This window comes from Anabrus simplex, chromosome 8 (assembly GCF_040414725.1).
Source record: "Anabrus simplex isolate iqAnaSimp1 chromosome 8, ASM4041472v1, whole genome shotgun sequence".
Taxonomy (NCBI): domain Eukaryota; kingdom Metazoa; phylum Arthropoda; class Insecta; order Orthoptera; family Tettigoniidae; genus Anabrus; species Anabrus simplex.
In genome coordinates this window covers 215,967,461-215,989,252 of record NC_090272.1, presented here as the reverse complement: position 1 = coordinate 215,989,252, position 21,792 = coordinate 215,967,461, and the positions used below count along the sequence as shown (strand labels likewise).

At 39.2% G+C, this 21,792-nt stretch overlaps 1 protein-coding gene across 1 annotated transcript in view; it reads left to right on the top strand.

The window, feature by feature from the left end:
• Positions 1–534: 534 nt before the first annotated feature.
• LOC136879371 (chromosome-associated kinesin KIF4B) overlaps positions 535–21,792 on the top strand; it is a 174,446-nt gene continuing 153,188 nt past the window's right edge. The window contains exons 1-2 of the mRNA XM_067153187.2: positions 535–787; positions 13,409–13,594. Coding sequence (XP_067009288.1) covers positions 698–787; positions 13,409–13,594 — 276 coding nt within the window. The 5' untranslated portion in view covers positions 535–697. The remainder of the gene's footprint in view (positions 788–13,408; positions 13,595–21,792) is intronic.

Sequence of the window (21,792 nt, the reverse complement as noted above, 5' to 3'; positions counted from 1 at the left end):
ATGCAGACTGCACACTGTCATATATCGCGTAACGCGTTTTCCAATTGACAGCGCGGAAACCTATCTTTCTCTCTGAACTTTTTGTACAGGAAAGTAGTGAACAGATTTCGCATCCGTTTTATACGATTTGCAACCGTATACAGAGCAGTACCTCCTCAAATTTGACAATTTTCTTTCTGTTTCCATCACGACGTCAATGCTTCGCCATGTAAATAAATCTCACCAGTCACTATGTTGCAGCTTCAACATTCTACCGCTTGGCTGCGCCATCCAACTTTTCTGACGTCAATTGCTTATTATGTGGTAAGTTTTGAGAGTCGTAAACCTGACATAAAAGATTTGTGGTGCACTCTGGTGGGCATTGTAAGTTGCTATTGTCTCTCGATTGTTTATCGATCTTTATTTATTTGTGTTCTCATGAGTACTCTCTTCTTAGTTGAAATTCCTTGAATTGTTGGCGGTTATATTTTGAAATGGATTAAAAAAGTGTTTTTGTTCGGATCATGTTAGAACTTGTTTGGTAAAAAGATCGAAACACACCTTCTTGTTATTAGAAACGGAGCTTCAGATACTTCTCAATATTATCATCAATTACAGATTGATTGATTTGAATCGGTTTTATTGATTCTGTACTCTTTGTCTTCCTTGTTATGTGCGGTTAGGTGGCATGTATTACGTGTATTTTTAAAAATTGGAAATGGAATCCGTCTCTGTGTCGGTGAGGGTGAGGCCCCTTCTTGAGAAGGAGAAGGAGAATATTGTTCTCAGAGAGCCATCACATCCGAATGTAAGTATAATTATTGTTATCCAAACAGGCATTAGACAAAGTGGCCTGTTCCATCATCAATCGCCTAGGTGTAAAATTCTCTCGGTAGGGTAGCCAAGATCGACCGATGTTGGGGGTTGTTATTGTTACAAAATGATAAGAAGAATATAATGGAGGTGTGTGTGTGTGGGTGGGTGGTGCGCGCATGCATGAGTAAATTGATACAACTTATACAAGTAAATTATATTGATATTCAGAATGCGGTACCGGTACATTACAAAATCTTATGTTAAAATACAGAACAAGAAAAATATTATCAAAGCAAATCGTTTTATGACAAATGGTATGTTCAGATTTCAATCTAAAATCCAACTTTCGAGTCTTCTTAGAAAATAGATTCAAGAGACCTGTTAGTTTTACAATTTTGTCTGTGTGAATATTCAAAAGAGCCAACACTTTGAGTCGACTTTCACGGAGCTCGATAGCGGTAGTCACTTCAATGCGGCCAGTATCGAGTATTCGGGAGATGGGTTCGAACCCTACTGTCGGCAGCCCTGAATATTGTTTACCGTGATTTCCCATTTTCTCACCATGCAAATGCTGGGGCTGTACCTTAATTAAGGCCACAGCCACTTCCTTCCCAGACCTAGCCCTTTCCTGTCCCATTGTCGGTAATTTTGTAAAAGTTTGTGGGTTACTGTTTTCACGTCCTAGTTCGTGAACCATGGGCAACGGCTGAGTGGCCTAACAAGTGGTCCTGAGAGTCGGGATACCAGTTGCTATGGAATGGGAGTGGGCATCTCGGACATATTCTGAGTCCTGGCCCTCCTTGTGCTCAGGCGGCTAGGACTATACAATCCAGCGGTGGTCCATAACCCATTAGAGGAGAGATCCTCACTTGGACTATGTGCAAGTAGGGTAGCATGAATTTACCAAGCTCAGAACATTTTAAGCAAGTCTCGGACCTATGGGAGTAATGGAGTCCCACTCCCATTTGACAGGCGAGGGACTCCTTGGAAACAACATTGCGAACAAAATGGAATTCGATGGCTTATGGAAGGAAAAAAGTAGAACTGACTGAGTCAGCAAAAAGGAAGCATCTGGATGTGCTAGGAGTAAGTGATATTCGGGTAAGGGGAGATAACGAGGAAGTGATAGGAGATTATAAAGTGTACTTGACAGGTGTTAAAAAAGGAAGGGCAGAATCTGGGGTAGGGCTCTTTATCAGGAATACCATTCCACGCAATATAGTTTCTGTTAGGCACGTAAATGAGCGAATGATGTAGGTAGATTTGTCAGTTGGAGGAATTAGGACTAGATTTGTGTCTGTGTATTCACCATGGGAGGGTGCAGATGAGGATGAAGTTGACAAGTTTTATGAAGCATTGAGTGACATCGTGGTCAGGGTCAACAGCAAGGATAGAATAGTGCTAATGGGCGATTTTAGTGCGAGAGTTGGGAATAGAACTGAAGGATACGAAAGGGTGATTGGTAAATGTGGGGAAGATATGGAAGCTAATGGGAATGGGAAGCGTTTGCTAGACTTCTGTGCTAGTATGGGTTTAGCTGTTACTAATACATTCTTCAAGCATAAGGCTATTCACCGCTACACATGGGAGGCTAGGGGTACCAGATCCATAATAAACTATATCTTAACCGACTTCGAATTCAGGAAATGTTTTAGGAATGTACGAGTTTTCCGGGGATTTTTCGATGATACAGACCATATCTGATCTGTAGTGAACTAAGTATCTCTAGGCCTAGTATAGAGAAAGTGAAATCTGTTTGCAAACGAATAAGGGTAGAAAATCTCCAGGACTAGGAAATTAGACAGAAGTACATGGGTATGATTAGTGAGAAGTTTCGAACAGTAGACTGTAAGCAGGTTCAGGATATAGAAAGTGAACGGGTGGCATACAGAAACAGCAAGGGAATGCGTAGGAACAACTGTGTGTAAAGATGGGAAAAGGCGAACATCTTGGTGGAATGATGAAGTGAGAGCAGCTTGTAAACGTAAAAAGAAGGCTTATCAGAAATGGCTCCAAACAAGGGCCGAGGCAAGTAAGTAAGTAAGTAAGTAATTCGTCTTTATTCGTGGCGAAGTTAGGGCTCAAGGCCCTCTCTTACACTTAACCACAATATTTAAAATGATTAACGTACATATAATATTTAAATGCAACAGATCTTTTAAAATAATATGGTACTAATAGAAAATTTGGAGATTGTAATAAAAAAACTGTTATAGAATGTACAACACTACAATCTAAGTGTACATGATAATAAATATAAAACTAACACTAGTGATAATAAGAGACGGAAACACAGAAAAAAAAACCTATAACTGGCAAATATATTTCTAATTATTATGAATATATGCTCATTCACGCACTCATTCACACTACACACATCGAAAAGTCAGCTAGAGGTATTCAGAAAGTGATTTCGGCAATCCATCTTTAATCTCCTACGAGAACGCAAATCCCTAATGGTAGCAGGTAGGGTATTCCACAGCCTCGCGGCAGTGACTACAAAGGAGCGGTTGTAGGTCCTGGAGTGACTGAGAGATATTGTTAAACAGGAGCCAGATCGTGTATCGTGGTTATGATAGGAGGAGAGGTAATTAAATTTTGAAGAGAGATAATTCGGTACACCTGTGTTTAGAACTCCATGCAGAAGAGACAACATGTGGAGACTGCGACGCTCATGAACACGAAGCCATGACAACTCCCTGTAATAAGGTGAAATGTGAGAACCATATCGCAGCTTAAATATGAATCGAATACAGGTGTTCAAACTCCGTTCAAGCATCTTGTTACTGTCTTGAGATATGTCCGTAAGTACAGTGTCGCAGTAGTCTAGAATTGGTAAGATTAGGGATTTTACCAGTTGTATTTTAAGATTTTTTGGAAATATAGTAGAGTAGCGTTTGAGAGGAAAAAGGGATTTCTGCACTTTACGGCATGTATTTGTCACTTGTTCAGTCCAGTTGAGGGTCTCAGTCATTATAACGCCTAAGTTTCTTACTGATGTACAATAGGGCACGACAATGTTATTTAAAATAATTGGGGGTACATGTCTACTTTTCAACAAGTTGAGGTTTATTTTGGTACCAAATATAATAGCCTGAGTTTTGTTAGGATTTATTAACAAGCTGTTATTTTTTGCATAGTCATTCAGTCGTCGTAAGTCAAAATTTACTCTGTCAATGGCTACATCTGTGTCTTGTGGATATGAGTGATAATAAATCTGAAGATCATCTGCATAGATATGGTACTTGCTATATTTCAATGCGTTCCCTATGTCGTTCACACTAACAACAAATAAAAGTGGGCCCAAAACCGACCCCTGCGGGACACCTATGGATTTCTTGTGCCATCCTGAGTACATTGTTCCTACTGATACTCGTTGCCGACGGTCAGTGAGGTAGGAGCTAAAAAATTTAAGAGATGTCATATTAAAGTTGAGACTACGGAGTTTCAGCAATAGTAACCCAGGGCTAACTGTGTCAAAGGCGCTGCTTAGGTCTAGTAGTGTTGCTACAGTCACATATCGTTGGTCTATCGCTTGTCTGATGTCGTCCGTAACTCGCAGTAATGCTGTCGCGGTACCATGTCCTTTTTTAAAGCCGGATTGAAAAGGGTCAAGGAGGGAATTTTGGGTCAGTTATACAGTGATTTGTGCATGAATCAGACGTTCGAGTGCTTTTGCGAGGGGTGGCAGGATGGACACAGGGCGGTAATCTGATGGAGAATCCAAGGTATTGTTTTTCGGGATAGGCCTTATTAGTGCGTCTTTCCAAACGTTAGGGAATACTCCATTGGTCAGGCAGTAGTTGAATATGTGAGTCAGTATTGGTAGTACAGCCCCGATGATGTTTTTAATTAATTTTATAGAGATACCGTCATTACCTGTCGCATCGGAAGTGATAGAGTACAGCACACGTTTAACATCATTTGCGCTAACGGTGTGGAAAGAGAACTGGTCGCACTCGGAAGAGCGTGCTAAGTTTGTGGGATTAGCTGGTAATGGAACTGGTCCGACTTTAGGCTGAGAAAAGTAATCATTTAAGGTATCTAGAGATATGGTGGGAATGTGCTCTTCTACGGCTTTGCCTATACCCAGAGATCGTAACTTCTTCCAGGTTTGGTTTAAATTATTATTTCTCCCTAACTGTTGAAAGTAGCGGCATTTACTGTTTCTAATTAGCTGTTTAACTTTGTTTCTAAGTATCCTGTATTGCTCAAAGTCATCTTTGTCACGTGTTCGTCTGAATTGTCTGTACCAACGGTCACGGCTGGCCATAACAGATCTTATCTCGGTCGTCAGCCAGGGAGAAGGGGGGCGGGTAAATCTTACCTGCCTCTCCGGAGCATGTTTGTCATACAAGTTCAGCACTAATGAGTTGAATCTGTTGACTTTTGAGTCAATGTCATGAAAATTACGTATGTCATCCCACGGTAAGTTATATGCGTCATTACGTAGGTCATCTAATTCAATATGTTTTATGTCTCTTAAAATAACGTAGCGTGCTTTATACAGACAGGGATTTGTATGTAGATGAAAGAAACAGAGTGAAACAAATAAATAGTTGTTGAATCCAAAAAGAAGTCATGGGAAGATTTTGGTAACAACCTGGAAAGGCTAGGTCAAGCAGCAGGGAAACCTTTCTGGACAGTAATAAAGAATCTTAGGAAGGGAGGGGAAAAAGGAAATGAACAGTGTTTTGACTAATTCAGGTGAACTCATAATAGATCCCAGGGAATCACTGGAGAGGTGGAGGGAATATTTTGAACATCTTCTCAATGTAAAAGGAAATCATCCTGGTGGTGTTGCGAACAGCCAAGCTCATGGGGAGGAGGAAAATGATGTTGGTGAAATTATGCTTGAGGAAGTGGAAAGGATGGTAAATAAACTCCGTTTTCATAAGGCAGCAGGAATAGATGAAATTAGACCTGAAATGGTGAATTATAGTGGGAATGCAGGGATGAAATGGCTTCATAGAGTAGTAAAATGAGCATGGAGTGTTGGTAAAAAGCATTTATGTTGACAATTGGGCTTCAGTGAGAATTGATGGTAGAATGAGTTCTTGGTTCAGGGTACTTACAGGGGTTAGACAAGGCTGTAATCTTTCACCTTTGCTGTTCGTAGTTTACATGGATCATCTGCTGAAAGGTATAAAATGGCAGGGAGGGATTCAGTTAGGTGGAAATGTAGTAAGCAGTCTGGCCTATGCTGACGACTTGGTCTTAATGGCAGATTGTGCCGAAAGCCTGCAGTCTAATATCTTGGAACTTGAAAATAGGTGCAATGAGCATGGTATGAAAATTAGCCTCTTGAAGACTAAATTGATGTCAGTAGGTAAGAAATTCAACAGAATTGAATGTCAGATTGATGATACAAAGCTAGAACAGGTCGATAATTTCAAGTATTTAGGTTGTGTGTTCTCCCAGGTTGTTAATATACTAAGTGAGATTGAATCAAGGTGTAGTAAAGCTAATGCAGTGAGCTCGCAGTTGCGATCAAGAGTATTCTGTAAGAAGGAAGTGAGCTCCCAGGCGAAACTATCTTTACATCGGTCTGTTTTCAGACCAACTTTGCTTTAGGGAGCAAATGCTGTGTGGACTCACAATATCTTATTCATAAGTTAGAAGTAACAGACACGAAAGTAGCAAGAATGATTGCTGGTACAAACAGGTGGGAACAATGGCAGGAGGGTACTCGGAATGAAGAGGTAAAGGCTAATTTAGGAATGAACTCGATGGATGAAGCTTCGGTGGTGGGGTCATTTGAGGTGAATGGAGAAGGATAGGTTACCTAGGAGAGTAATGGACTCTGCTATGGAGGGTAAGAGAAGTAGAGGTAGACCAAGACGACAATGGTTGGACTCGGTTTCTAACGATTTAAAGATAAGAGGTAGTGAACTAAATGAGGCCATACCACTAGTTGCAAATCGAGGATTGTGGCAACGTTTAGTAAATTCACAGAGGCTTGCAGACTGAACGCTGAAAGGCATAACAGTCTGTAATGAAAATGTATGTATGTATGTTTGTAGAAGTTCCATGGGGTGGGATCTAGCCCCCAGTAACATGCCCCCACCCCCCTTGGCTACATCTCTGGATTCCCTATCTGTTTACAGTCTCGATCCATGTGTTAACTGGGCGTCCAATAGAGCATTTGCTTGGGGCCGTCTCAGGGGTTGCCGTTTCATGGCAAACTGTGTACCGGAGGCTCAGCACAGAGACGGTCCCGTTTACTGTGGAGCCATTAAAATCGAAACTGGACCCTGAATGAATGCAGGCATGTGCTTTTCACAGATGAATCTCACTTCAGTTTGATTCCCGTTGCACATTAATCTGGAAACAACCAACTACAGGAACATTGTGGAATGGGACCAGTATGGTGGCGGTGGCATCATGGTGTTGAGCGGCGGCATGTTGTATGGCCGTACGGATCTGCACATCTTCGTGGGTGGTCCGAGGAATACTCGTAACGCTTGGAGATACAGGGATGAGTTATTGAGACCACATGTTCGACTCTTCAGAGGTGCAGTTGGTTCAGACTTCCTTTAACGGACGATAATGCCCGACCACACCGTGCTGCTCTGGTGGATGAATTTCTGGCTGGGGAAGACATTCATCGCATGGACTGGCCATCGAGGTTTGCGGAGCTGAATCCTATATAACATGCCTGGGATGCATTGGGCAGGCGAATTGTATCCAGTCAGCCTCCACCATGGACCCTCCAAGACCTTTGCATTGCTCTTTTGAAGGAATGGGATCGATTGCCACAAGAGCTCTTGGACCATCTGATAGAGAGCATACCACGTTGCAGCATATTTTGTTGTGAAAGACATTGCCAAGTTTTGGTAGTTGTTATCAAAGGTGTACCTTAGCTATCAGAACCTTTCTGACACTATTTTTTTGGACAAATGTGTGACATATGGTGCGTGATTCAGCTTCCATTTTTTCAGCAATCCATCTGACATTCCTATCAGGCGGTATGGCCTCGTTTAGTGATTATGATTCACTTTTGGACACTAGTGTAGTTTACCTAGTTCCTGTAATTCAGGAACATACATTTTGGAATGGGAATTGTCTTCCAACACATCAGCATCACCATCAATTGGCATCTTTTCTGCTTTTTTAGTGAAGAACTGTCTTCGAAATGGACCTTCCCTATTCGCATTTAGCAGTTCTTGCCGCTCCTCACGTTCTGCAGTGTCCGACAGTCTCCGATTTCTTTCGTTTTCGTCTTCCATGTCAACGCAGAATGTCAGAAAGCACTCCACTACTGAAATATTTACCCATTGAGCATAAATGTTTCCATAATTTCCGTAACATAAGAGGTCGCACACGAATGAAAATTCTGCCTCGCTGAGAAACGTGTGGATTGTACATGGAGGAGAGCTCCAGGCATTCATGAAAAGTGGTCTCACACCAACTATGTGATTGTTGCTGGGCTAAAACTCCCCCCACCACTAGCTGACAGTTTGAGGAAAAGGTATTGAAAGGGACAGCCCGTAAGCACAATCCTATGACATTACACATTCGTAATTATTTAGAGCCTGGACAAAAACTCCCTGTGTGTTTTTCATGGATTGGGGCTAAAAACATATTAAAACACTGGACATCTTAGGAAATTGTGAAAAATTAGTGCTTGATGAAGAGAACGTCCTATTTGAAACACTGTGCTTCTTTTCGGATGTGAAGGGCATATTAAATTTTTTTGAAACAGAACACAGACCTTGGTTTGATTGAATTGCTTGACTAGAAGTGAACATTTCTAAGTTGAGATGCTGAGTGATGTAGATAACTTATTAATTATGATGTGGTCAACATGTTGTTGACCTGACAAGACAGATTTTGTTCTTGAATCAAACAGGATAATTTATCTTCTGACGTTCTGTCAATATGGCTTAAAATGTTCAAACGGATGAGTTGGGAAAGCAGATGAACGTCTGAAAGATGCAAAAGATCTGAGAGTGAGAATAAATACTGTATAAATGCTAGAGAAATTTACTTTAAAATGTAGATTGGAAACTCACTCCGAAGTTGGCCCCGCTGGAGTACGAGTCGTCCACATCTCGTGAATGTGTGACAATTTGAGTGTTACTGATGTCGGGTTTTGAATTGCCATTTTTGGAATGGGAGTGGGGTAGGGTAAAGTGTTGAACAGGTTGCATCACGAATGGGGCTGACTTGTGAAGTATCGATCTTACTCTTGGAATATTTACCAATGGGATGATATTGTTAGCAGTGTCATTAATTTCATTCAAATTGTAAGATGGGTTGCAAAATTGATCCGTGTGAATGTATGTGTTCTCCAGTATGTTAAGGAAGGTGCCTTTTTGTGAAAAGTGTAAAATTTCCACTTCCTGTTTTATTGTAGTGAATTCATGATTAAAATTTATCATTGGCTCATTGCAGAAAATTTGTTTTATCTAATTGCCTTTGAATGCTTAACATAATTTTATTACAATTTCTCCCTTTTTGCCCCCATATGACTTGCAGGATATTTATAGCAATTTAGCCTTGTAGACTCCCAAATTTAATAATTTGTTTGTACTATTGATTGTGTGAAATTATGGAATAAATTGGTGTTGTTATTTGTAGTCCTGTAAGCATTGTGTTTTCGGAAGACATTTGTTAATTGCTAAACATTGTTAGTAAAGGTGAAGGAGGAGTAAATTGTCTTGGGTACTGTAGTAAGGGATACCAAACCAAATCCAAGTCTCAGTATGAACACTGAAGAAATAATGCCAAACTTAATAGTGGTATGAAAATGAAATACAGTATCAGTGCAAGAATCATTGAAACACAGAAACCAATTTCAGTAACAGCAGTTTGGTGTAATGAAATAATGTCAAAACAATAATATTATGCACAAAGAGTACAGTACATACTATTCCCCATATTGTTCAACTTGGATTTCTTGTCTGATTGGGTAGACATGAATTCCACGCCAGTAGTCCGGGTGCTCGTGAGGGATAAATTTTAGCGTTTTTTTAATGTCGTCCATTTTTATTTGCCATAATTGGCTTCCTAGTTGTTGCTTATTGAATTGGTAGAGTCAAATTTTGTTGGGTATTTCTCAGTCTGAATGAGTTCTTGACTATGCCATTGACGACTGGTTTTCCAGCAGTACTCCTGGATTGGAGTTATTGTATTTCAATTGATGGTACTGAGATAGTTTAAATAACATTTTCGCTGCTTTCGGCATGTTTCTGCCATACAAATCATCACTTAGGCAGGTCTTTTTGTAATATTGACTGTACCACTTACTGAAATCGTATACACTGTCATGATGTGTTGTTATTACTACAAATTTATTAGGATATGTAGATGCTCCTTTAATAGTAGAAACATACTCATCCAATGTATAAAGTCTCTCAATTTGCCTCAGAGTTCTCTTATCACAGCAAAATCCCTGTCACATGGCACGAAAGAGTGGCCTCGTAAAGGGTAGATAATCTCCATCGATTCAAACATTTTGAGTTCAGTCAATGCCATAATGAATTGATTTATTGCCTGGTTCTTGTTTTGCCCATAGGGCATAGTCTTACCATAAATACTGTTCCAAACGTTTAAGTAAATTGACACAAAATGGTTAGAGATATTTTCATATCCCAGTAACAAGTGTTATATAGATGCCTTATGAACCATAACCACAAATAATTATTCAAAATGGCCACCATTTGCACACACACAGGCCTTAAGTCTTTGTGGCCACTCATCAATGGCATTACGCAACACATCAACTGGAAATTCTGCAACTGCCTTCCAAAGAGACTGCTTTAAGCTTTCAGTATTGGAATGTCTTTTCTTGCAAGCTATCTCCTGAAGCGTGGACCACAATTTGTAGTCCAAAGGGTTTAAATCTGGACTTGCAGACGGCCAGTCTGAAGTGGAAATGAAATCAGGAAAATTTGCCTCCAACCACTGCTGGATTGCCTGTGCCTTGTGCGCTGGGGCTGAGTCCTGCTGGAAGCTCCAGTTCCGTCCATGGAAGAGGGTTTTGTTGAGATTCTTGACCATTCCCTCAAGCACTGTCTTCTGGTATACTTTAGCTGAAGTTTTGACTCCCTTTTCACAGAAATGGAGCTCCGTTGTGCCCTCGAAGCTCACACCCCACCACACCATAACTGATGAGGGATGATGATCCCTCTGGATCCTTTGAGACTTTTCACCAGCTTCTCTAGAGGAATGGGCATATGCCCTGTCGTTTTGGGCATTGAGAGTCTCCTCAACACTGAAAATCTTTTCATCCGTAAACAGGATTCGACGATGACCATTAGCCGCGTAGCGCTTAAGTAAGCGCTTTGATTTTAGGAGCCTCTGGCGCTTCAGTTTATTTGTCAGGAGATGTCCTTTGCGTCGTTTCCAAGCATGGAGTCCCAGGTCAATGCTTAACATGCGAGACATAGACATTTTTGATATCTGTAACTCACGAGCTATCGCTGACTGTCTCCTTACCAGATTTTGTCCCACACGAGCTGCCACTGCTTTGATGAGTTCTGGCGTTCGTACTGTGCGTGGTCTTTCTTGCCGCAGGCGATCTCTCACAGTTCCAACCTCAACAAATCGATTTATAGTGCGGTAAACAAATTTCTTCCTAATTTTCAGCTTCTGAAGGGTTTTAAAAATCTCCCCTGGTGATTGCCCTACCTTGTGTAATGCTATCATGGCCACACAATTCTCATACTCCCCCCATTCCATCTTGAAAACTTCAAACTGACAACTGTACACTTTTGGAACTCAACCAACAATGACTCACGCCTCACGATACCGGTTTTGTAGCCGCTCCCTCGTTTGGGTGGAAGTACAGCCACCCTCAAAAGTTGGGACAGTATTTATGGTAAGACTGGGTAGTTATCTGCAAAAATCAGAAGTTGTTTAACGTTCGGATGAATGAATGAATCGATACAGGTTTGGAGGTGTGGGCAAACATTGTTAGTTCCCTTCCCACCTTCATTTTCATAGTAAACCTAGTAAGTCATTTTGCCTGATTCCATGTCTTGTACTCCGAAGGTGTTTACTGTAAGTTGCCTGAAATAGTGCAAATTTTGCACAGGTATGACAGGTTAAAGACACATTGGACATAAAATTGATGAGTATTGCATGTGATTTGTCATCCACAGATTCAGATTGTTTCAAAGCAGTATAAAATTGTTTGATTTCTCATTTGTGAACCATAATTTCAGCTTGTGCAGCCCTCTTGGCAGCATCACCCAACTCATTACTATTCATTTTCATTCTTAGTTCCTCATATTTTGAAGAGGCGTCTTTCTGGTGCTGTCCGAACTTTAAATAAAAAATTTCCTTGAAGTAAAGATAACTAGTATACAACACTATGCCTTTGTGTTGCAGAATTTTTTTGTTGAAGAATTTAAACCTGTTGACCTTCAATGAAGAACTTAAATAGTGCCTGATTTCATATGGGAAAGAAGCAATGTGCTCATTCATTTCAGCTACCAAGTTAGCTGGAAGGAAATTATTGGCAGTTTTACCCATCTTATCATGTGGGACATTGTTATTCAGTAACAGTTTTGAAATTATTTTCTTTGTAATTTCATATACAGCCAGAAACCCTATTTTATGCACAACTGCTTTCTTCACACCATATGAAAGATAATACCTGACAGAAAATGGTTTTGGACCCTTGTTAATGACTGAAGACAACCTTCTTTTAGGAGTTTCCACTTCACATCATCTTTCACTTTCAGTTCAGAAAAGAAACATATATACCTTCCTTTTCTTCTGTTGTCCACGAGTCGAGTCAGTTAACAGTTTTGTACCTGAAACATGGGAGGAAGTTTTCTATTACTGAAATGCATACCATTATGCCTGTATAATGCTATATTATTATCATTATTGAATACCATCAGATTGTACTGGAACAAAAATATGTATACATCCGTGTTAGGCAGGTAGGTATATAAACAAGAAATTGTCTCAAACTTACCCACAAGACGTAGCTACAAGCTTGGCAGATACAGATTTCCCTTTGCTGTTTTGAAGTGCTTTTCCAGAATGTCTAGCCACCTTTCAGATATTGCGCAGGTTAAGATGAGAATTAATTGCTCCCTTTTTCCTCTTCTTACTTGAAACATTTCCACTGCTATCAGTTTCACTTGAAGACATTATGACAGTTCACACTTTAATTGCAAAACTACCTGAGTTAACAGTGTGGTTCACACAACACAACTTTCCACACAGTAACAAGCAGAATGTCTGCTGTGCAGCGCTGGTACCCTCTAGTGGTGATCTGCATAATTCATGTTCAGTGGGGACATCTACAGCAGATGTCTCCATTTAACATCACACAGAGATTTCACAAGCTCGGTACAGCCTTGGTGTGGACTGCAGAGGTGTCCTTTCAACACTAAATGGTGGCCCTAACTATCATCTGTAGTATCGCATCAAAGCCGAACATTTTGTAAAGACTGCAGAAGTCCCCTTGCAACATCAAGTGGTTCATATATCTATTCACTTTTGAAAGAGATTTGTGCTTTATAAGACTTCTTAACAGTAAGTTGGTATGCATGTGTATGTAAATTTAATTATCAATAAAGGTACTGAAAGTTAAGTTGCTGGAGACTTTTGTGCTGTATGATTGCTCCTATGTTGTTTTGTTTCTTCACAGGTTATATCCATTAAGAACCACAAGTTTTCCTTCGATCATGTTTTTATCGACGATAACCAGCAGACTGTGTACAGTGAGTTAATGGAGCCAATAGTGGAGAAGTTCTTGGAAGGCTTCAACTGTTCTGTTATGGCATATGGACACACTGGCACTGGGAAGACATACACCATGGGCACTGATGTTCAGGTATGTACTGGAGAGTTTGAAATTCCTGTGCTCTCACCATTAGTGTTCTATTATACTTGAGTTTGTTCTTCCACACTCTTGTCACACTTATCATTAAGCCCAGAGATTTTATAGACCTCAATTTCTTGAAAGTTTACCAAGATCATATTTAGTACAGGATCATGCATTGCAGAAAATTAAGTGGTGCCCTCCTTAATTTCTATGGCTACCAGCATTCATCTTTATATTGTTAGTAACGAATTTCATCTATCCATGACCGAGCTCGATAGCTGCAGTCGCTTAAGTGCGGCCAGTATCCAGTAGATGTTGATTCCCATAGGGAACCTAAAATATTTGTCCTGAATAAGTAAATTTATAATACCAATATAATGGTCCGTTATTGGACATTATAAATTTTCCAGCTAACTCATTCTTGGTTGCCTGCGTTTCGCCCTCGTGTACTAAGTTAGGCTCGTCAGTTGGGACTTAGCACACCACCCAAGACGCAAGGGTAGTGCATACCGTGGAGGCCACTGCATAGGCTATTTGAAGCCACCAGCAGTGCCAATGCACTATGAGAGCTATGTCTCATTTCCAAAAAATAGATGCCTGCCTGGCCATCAAATGATGTAGGTGTTGATTCCCATAGGGAACCTAAAATATTTGTCCTGAATGAGTAAATTTATAATACCAATATAATAGTCCGTTATTGGACATTATAAATTTTCCAGCTAACTCATTCTTGGTTGCCTGCGTTTCGCCCTCGTGTGCTAAGTTAGGCTCGTCAGTTGGGACTTAGCACACCACCCAAGACGCAAGGTTAGTGCATACCATGGAGGCCACTGCATAGGCTATTTGAAGCCACCAGCAGTGCCAATGCACTATGAGAGCTATGTCTCATTTCCAAAAAATATATTATGTCAGTATCCAGTATTCGGGAGATAGTAAGTTCGAACCCCACTATCGGCAGCCCTGAAGATGGTTTTCTGTGGTTTCCCATTTTCACACCAGGCAAATGCTGGGGCTGTACCTTAATTAAGGCCACGGCCACTTCCTTCCCACTCCTAGCCCTTTCCTGTCCCATCGTCGCCATAAGACCTATCTGTGTCGGTGTGATGTAAAGCAACTAGCAAAGTAGCATCTATCCATGGTGTATCAGCCATCTGCCTGGTGTGCTTCTCTGATGATAGCTTTCCAACATTCATGGTGGGGAGCCTTTTCTTGTAGTTACCCAAATACGTGAACTCCCACTTTTTGTTTTAGTTGGTCTGTAAAAGAGAGATAATCTTGGGAAATGTAATGCGGTAGTTTTGGTTGCTTTCCACACCAGATTACCTGACTGTCTTGGCTACTACAGCTGTATCAAGGCTCTTCAAAATGACAAACCACGTCAGACTCCTGTCTTTTAACGTTAAGAATTTCATATTTAGGTTCCGTATTGAAACAAGATTTACATCAAAGAAAGGACAATAAGTTCCACCTTTTCAATACTATATATTGTGTGAAAGTTTTACATTACAGTTAAAACATCACAACTTTTGTACATTCGGTACCGGTTTCGACAGATTCCCTGTCATCATCAGCCGAGAATAATTAAACAAAGACAAGTATAGATCATGATTCTTATGGTGTGATTACAATGGTGGATTAAAAATATACATTATATGATTAAAATAGTATATATATATACACAAATAAAAGGTAAGTAAAATGGGAATGGTCATTATTCTATGAGGTGTACACCTTAATATTTCTAATTAAACGGTTAATTTGTTAAAAGAGATTTTGTTCTTGTAATATATAATTAGGGCCTATAGTGAAATTTGATTGTAGGCTTAATTCTGTAATATTTTAACTTTTTGACCAGTCAATTCATTGAAGTTATGTAGCCATGTTTGACACATTAAAAAGGTAAACAAATATTTAGTCGAATGGAAGAATTATAATTCTTAAGTCCAAGTTGAAGCTCCAATCGAATTTTATTGTACATATTTTATGTGGAACACCATTCGACTAAATGTTTGTTTACCTTTTTAATGTGTCAAACATGGCTACATAACTTCAATGAATTGACTGGTCAAAAAGTTAAAATATTACAGAATTAAGCCTACAATCAAATTTCACTATAGGCCCTAATTATATATTACAAGAACAAAATCTCTTTTAACAAATTAACCGTTTAATTAGAAATATTAAGGTGTACACCTCATAGAATAATGACCATTCCCATTTTACTTACCTTTTATTTGTGTATATATATATATATATATACTATTTTAATCATATAATGTATATTTTTAATCCACCATTGTAATCACACCATAAGAATCATGATCTATACTTGTCTTTGTTTAATTATTCTCGGCTGATGATGACAGGGAATCTGTCGAAACTGGTACCGAATGTACAAAAGTTGTGATATTTTAACTGTAATGTAAAACTTTCACACAATATATAGTATTGAAAAGGTGGAACTTATTGTCCTTTCTTTGATGTAGACTCCTGTCTGTTGGCCTGTTGACAGATATTGGAACAGTCTGTTGCCCCTTTCTCAGATATAAAACTGATACCTGCCCTTGACAAACCTTTTACTCTTATTAATCCCAAATACTAGGCTGCCTTCTCTGATACCTACACTGTACTTAAGAGTAGTGGTGTGACGCCGGTTCTGATCCACTTTGGGGGGGGGGGGCGTGGTCTGTGCTCTGATTGGTTGGGGGTGGGGGCGTGGTCTGTGCTCTGATTGGTGGGTGGGTGGGTGGGGGCGGGGCTTTGCTCTGATTGGTAGAGTGGGTGGTGCTGAGGGGGTGGGTGGGTGTGTGCTCTGTGGGGGTGGATGAGGAGGGGAGGTGAGCGTGCACGCGCGCGTGCAGGGTGGTGGGGGCAGGGGTGTGGCCTCCACCCCCTTGGCGGGGTTACGTTTCCCCTTTGTGGAGCTGTGTGTGTGTGGCAGGTGCGCTCCCCTCCCGCTGAGTCAGCCTCGTTTCCCCCGCTTCCTTTGTTCTTTTGTGTGTGGCAGGTGCGCTCTCCCACTGAGTTGGTTTGCACGTGCGCTCTCCCGCTGAGCCAGCATCCTTTATCTCCTATTTTTAAACATGCATGCACGTGCGCTCTCCCGCTAAGTTGGTTTGCACGTGCGCTCTCCCGCTGCGATGAGTTTAGTATATATATAGCCAGCATTCGTTTGTGGAAACGTATTCGCTGGTTCTGCGACCTTGCTTGTGTACATCAGTGATCTATTACATATATCCTTGATTGCTGCTCTTGCTGTTCGGGATTGACCAGAGATTTGATTCACACCTAATCTTTTGGTAAGTTTTTCTCTCCGTTTCTTTGTAACGCAATGTAATAAGTTATAACTTGATTGAATAGAGAGGATAATATTAGGATTTCTTTTTTTTTTGGTTTCAGAGTGTGATTTAACTGTTTGCCATCAAGTAATGGACTTGTTGAAGAAACTTTCTACTTTATCCAAATCAAGAGGAAGCGAGTATAAACCGCTAGATCAATTAGCGGTCAATGAAGTTTACAATGTACTCTCGTACCAGGCTGTTAAAACTCGGTACGGGAGGCGAATTGTTGCAGATATTTTAGAAAAATCTGGTGACGAAGAGGTGGCAACATCAGTATTTTTACCAGCTCAGTACCAAGAACTAACCGATAACGACGTGGAGGAATTAAATCAAAGGGGATTGAAGCTCATATATAAAGGCAAAATAAATTCACGTAACGAGGTAGATTTTGTTAAATAGAAAGTTTAAAATGTTTGCTTTAATATTTTAACATTGTTCATGCATGTATAGGGAAGGGTAGTCTGCTGAGGAGGAGAAGGCGCTAGAATCTTCCATACCTATGTTTTATCTACCATAGTTTTTAGCTGTGTTTATATGTGTGCCTAAGCTGTTTTTTGTTTATATGTGTGCCTAAAATATGAAATATAAGCATATAAGTGTAAGACAGAGAGAAGCAATCGAACAGTTAGTTATAGTTTCTTCATGTCTTGAGGGTTGTAAGGCAGAAGAAGAAGAAGACTGTTGGTTAAACAATATTACACCCTTAACGTTTACTGTATACACATCAGATTCTTCGAAAGAATACTATCAAGAGCACAGGAAAAATGTTGATGAGTGTGTGTTACGTGTGATATTACAGACTCCAGGGTTGGATAAAAATGCTCATTTTTTAATAATTTCTGGTTATAACTACAAAACTCTAAGGTTTAAATCAAATGTGATAGTGTTTACTGATATATACAGTAAGATATATCAACAGCATTTGTTATGCAGTCTTCAAGATGAGTGTGATTCCGAACTAATTCACTGTTCTTGTGACGTTATACATTCCCCGTATTTGTGGATTCAAAAACAGTTATTGGACTACAATACGGATGTACATACTGTGTACAGCAACTGTCATTACTGTCTATTTAAAGTAAAGAAATTATGTCAAATGTATTAATGTTTATTGATATGTACAGTAAGGTATATCATTAGCATTTGTTATGAAGTCTTGAGAACAAGTGTGATTTGAAACTAATTCCTTGTTCTAGTAGCGTTATACATTCCTTCCGCAATGGTGGATTCATGCGGATGTACATAACTGTTATTGCTGTTTTTTTATAAAAAAAATAGAGAAATTATGTAAACAATGATGGAACCAAAACGTTTGAGGTTGTCAGAAGAACTTTTCTTTTCTTTGGATAATGTAACAAACAATCATAAATTTGAAGAATTTTTAAGTGACACATACACCACCGTAGAGAGTATGTTAGAACAATGTGGTTTGGACAGAGGGTTGAATGTGTCTGTAGACGTTATTCCATCAACTCATCTTTCAATCTATGAACCCACGTTAATTGAAAATACAAATGAATTGAATACATATTGGGTAAATCTAGTTGACAGTCTAAAGAATTGTATACAAAACAATTGTTTAAGCAAAGTAACTGTAAGAGTAGAAAAATGTTGTATGGCTTGGACATTACTAGAAACTAGTTACAGGACGCGTATGTTTACAGGGTCAATTAGAAATAATTGTGAGTTGAAGGATCCTAAATTGTTTTTGGAAAGGTGTTACAGATGGTTTAAAAAGTATGTGCAAAAAGCGTTAGAAAGTAGTGCGCTTAAAGTAAACACATCATTGATATCTGAACACATATTGCCTAGTTCGGATCAGACAACTAAACTTCACACCAACATAAAAAATCATATTATTACTATTGCAACAGATTTACGAGAGTTGTATGAAGAAAATGTTGTGCAAGAGACCTTAACCAAATTGAGTCGCTATCCAGAGAGAGATTCTGGGTGGGCTCTTAAGTCTCTGTTGGAACTGCGAATCAACATAAATTCATATGTAGGATTTCATGCGGGTCACCATTTGAAATTACCTAAAGCCATACGGGATAAGAAAGCTGTTGTTAATGTACAATGCAACGATGATGACTGTTTTGCATGGTCAATTGTAGCTGCTCTTAACCCAGCAAGAACGCATACCGAGCGTCGATCATCATATCCACACTATAGAAGTGTTTTAAACTTAGAAGGAATTTCATTTCCTATAGAAATGCAAAAGTTGTCTAAATTTGAAAACCAAAACGATATATCGGTGAATGTGTATGGAGTAATGTATGAAAATGGAAAGTGGATGTATGCAGGACAAGATAGCAATCAACCGTTTACAATTGTACCTATTTACATTACAAAGAAATTAGAGGGTTCTGCAAGGAAGCATGTAAACCTATTGCTGCTCCAAACGGAACAAGATAACGTTGTATACTATTTTTCGTGGATCAAATCTCTATCTCGGTTAGTGTCTTCAACAGTTAACAAACATAATCATAAGATCTATGTGTGTGAACGCTGTTTATCATACTTTGGTACACAACCCAGACTAGATAACCACATGGTTACGTGTAGTCAATTTAATCCTGTAAAGTTAGAAATGCCGAAAGAGCATGAAAAAATAATCAAGTTCATTCATTATAAACATAAAGAAATAGTTCCTTTTACTATTTATGCTGACATTGAATGCGTTTTGAACCCGATTGACGCGGCTATGCCAAACAATGAAACTTCCTATACAGCTCCCTTGAATTATCACAGAGCGCACAGTATCGCTTACTATTTGCATTGTTCTTACAATGAAACATACAGTAGATTTAATTTATATCGCGGACACGATTGTTGCGAATGGTTTGTTAGAGAATTATCTAGTATTGTTCAAGATATAGCACATTATTGTGCTCAAGTAGTTCCGAAAGAGGAACTTAATAGAGATCAGGAAGAAGAATATTTAGGAGCAACTACTTGTCATATTTGCGAAAAAGAGTTTGTCGCAACATATGTTAAAGTTAAAGATCATGACCGCTTAACTGGAAAATTTCGTGGTGCTAGTCACCAGTGTTGTAATCTACAGTACACCTTACCGAATTACATACCAGTCTTTTTCATAATTTGAGTGGATACGATAGTCATTTTATTATCAAACAATTGTGTGAGAAGATTGTAGAGGTAGAGGAGAATGATGATAATGCGAGTGAGGTATTTAATCCAGGAAGGGTAACATTAATACCTACTAATACAGAACACTATAAGTCGTTTACTAAAGTTGTTCCTGTTGTTGATAGTAAAGCTTTCAGGTCGTTGCAATTACGATTTCTTGATTCATTCAACTTCTTAGGCAGTTCATTAGAGAAATGTGCTTTGTACATGAACAATGATGCTAAACATATCACGCGGAAATATTTTCCAGATGCTGTTCATTTCGAATTGATGTGTCAAAAAGGTGTTTTTCCTTACGAATATGTAAAGGAAATAAACGTATTAGATGAAAGAAGTTTACCACCAAAAGATATGTTTGGTAGTTTGCTTACTGGTAGTTCTATTTCTGAGATAGAATATGAACGAGCACAACGTGTATGGAAAACTTTTAATTGTGTTACTTTGGGTGACTATTCAGATTTGTATTTGAAAACTGATGTGCTACTTTTGGCAGATATTTTTGAAAACTTTAGAAAGGTGTGCAGAGAGACTTATGGGTTGGATCCTGCTCATTATTTTACTGCTCCTGGTTTAGCTTGGAGTTCGCTTCTAAAGACAACTAAAGTTCACATAGAACTCATCACTGATGTGGATATGATGCAATTTGTAGAAAGAGGTATTCGAGGAGGAGTAGTATATTGTGCTCATAGGTATGTTGAAGCTAACAATAAATACATGAGCGATTACAACCCAGAAATACCCGACTCTTATTTACTGTACTTGGATGTAAATAACCTATATGGGTGGGCTATGATGCAGTATCTCCCAGTAGGCAATTTTTCTTGGGTAGAAAATGTAGATGAATTTGATGTGCTAAATGTAGATGATGAATCTGAAATAGGTTATATTTTAGAAGTGGATTTATTATATCCTAGAGAAATACATGATTGGCATAACGATTTTCCACTTTGTCCTGAAATGAGGAAATCTCCTGCACAAAAGGCTCTTCCTAAACTTACGACAACACTACATAATAAACATCGGTATGTGTTGCATTATCGAAACTTGAAACAATGTTTAAAGTATGGTTTGCAATGTTTAAAAATCTACACAATACTACAATTTAATCAAGCTCCTTGGATGAAACCTTACATTGAATAGAATACAGAAAAACGTAAGCAAAGCACAAACGATCTTGATAAAAACTTTTTCAAGTTAATGAATAATTCCGTTTTTGGTCGCACACTGATGAATGTGAGAAGGTTTAGGGATGTTAAATTGACGACACGTTGGGATGGACCTTTTGGTGCTGGGCGTTTAATAGCGCAACCTACCTTTAAGAAACGAGTCATTTTTGATGAATCGTGTGCAGCTATTGAAATGGAAAGGGTGATAGTCAAGAGCGATAAACCAATGTTTGTAGGAATGGCGATATTAGACTTATCTAAAACAAAGGTAGTTGATTTTCATTATGCGTACATGAAGCAAAAGTATCCAAAGGAGGGAGACCTTACATTAGTGTATACTGATACAGATAGCCTTATTTATCATATAAAAACTACGGATGTTTACGCAGATATAAAGGAAGATATTGCTGAATGGTTTGATACAGGAGACTATTCAGAGGATAATCCTTACAGAATTCCTAGAATGAATAGACGTGAAATAGGCTACATGAAGGATGAATTGTCAGGTGTGTTGTTTTGTAAATTTATTGGACTTAGAGCAAAAATGTAT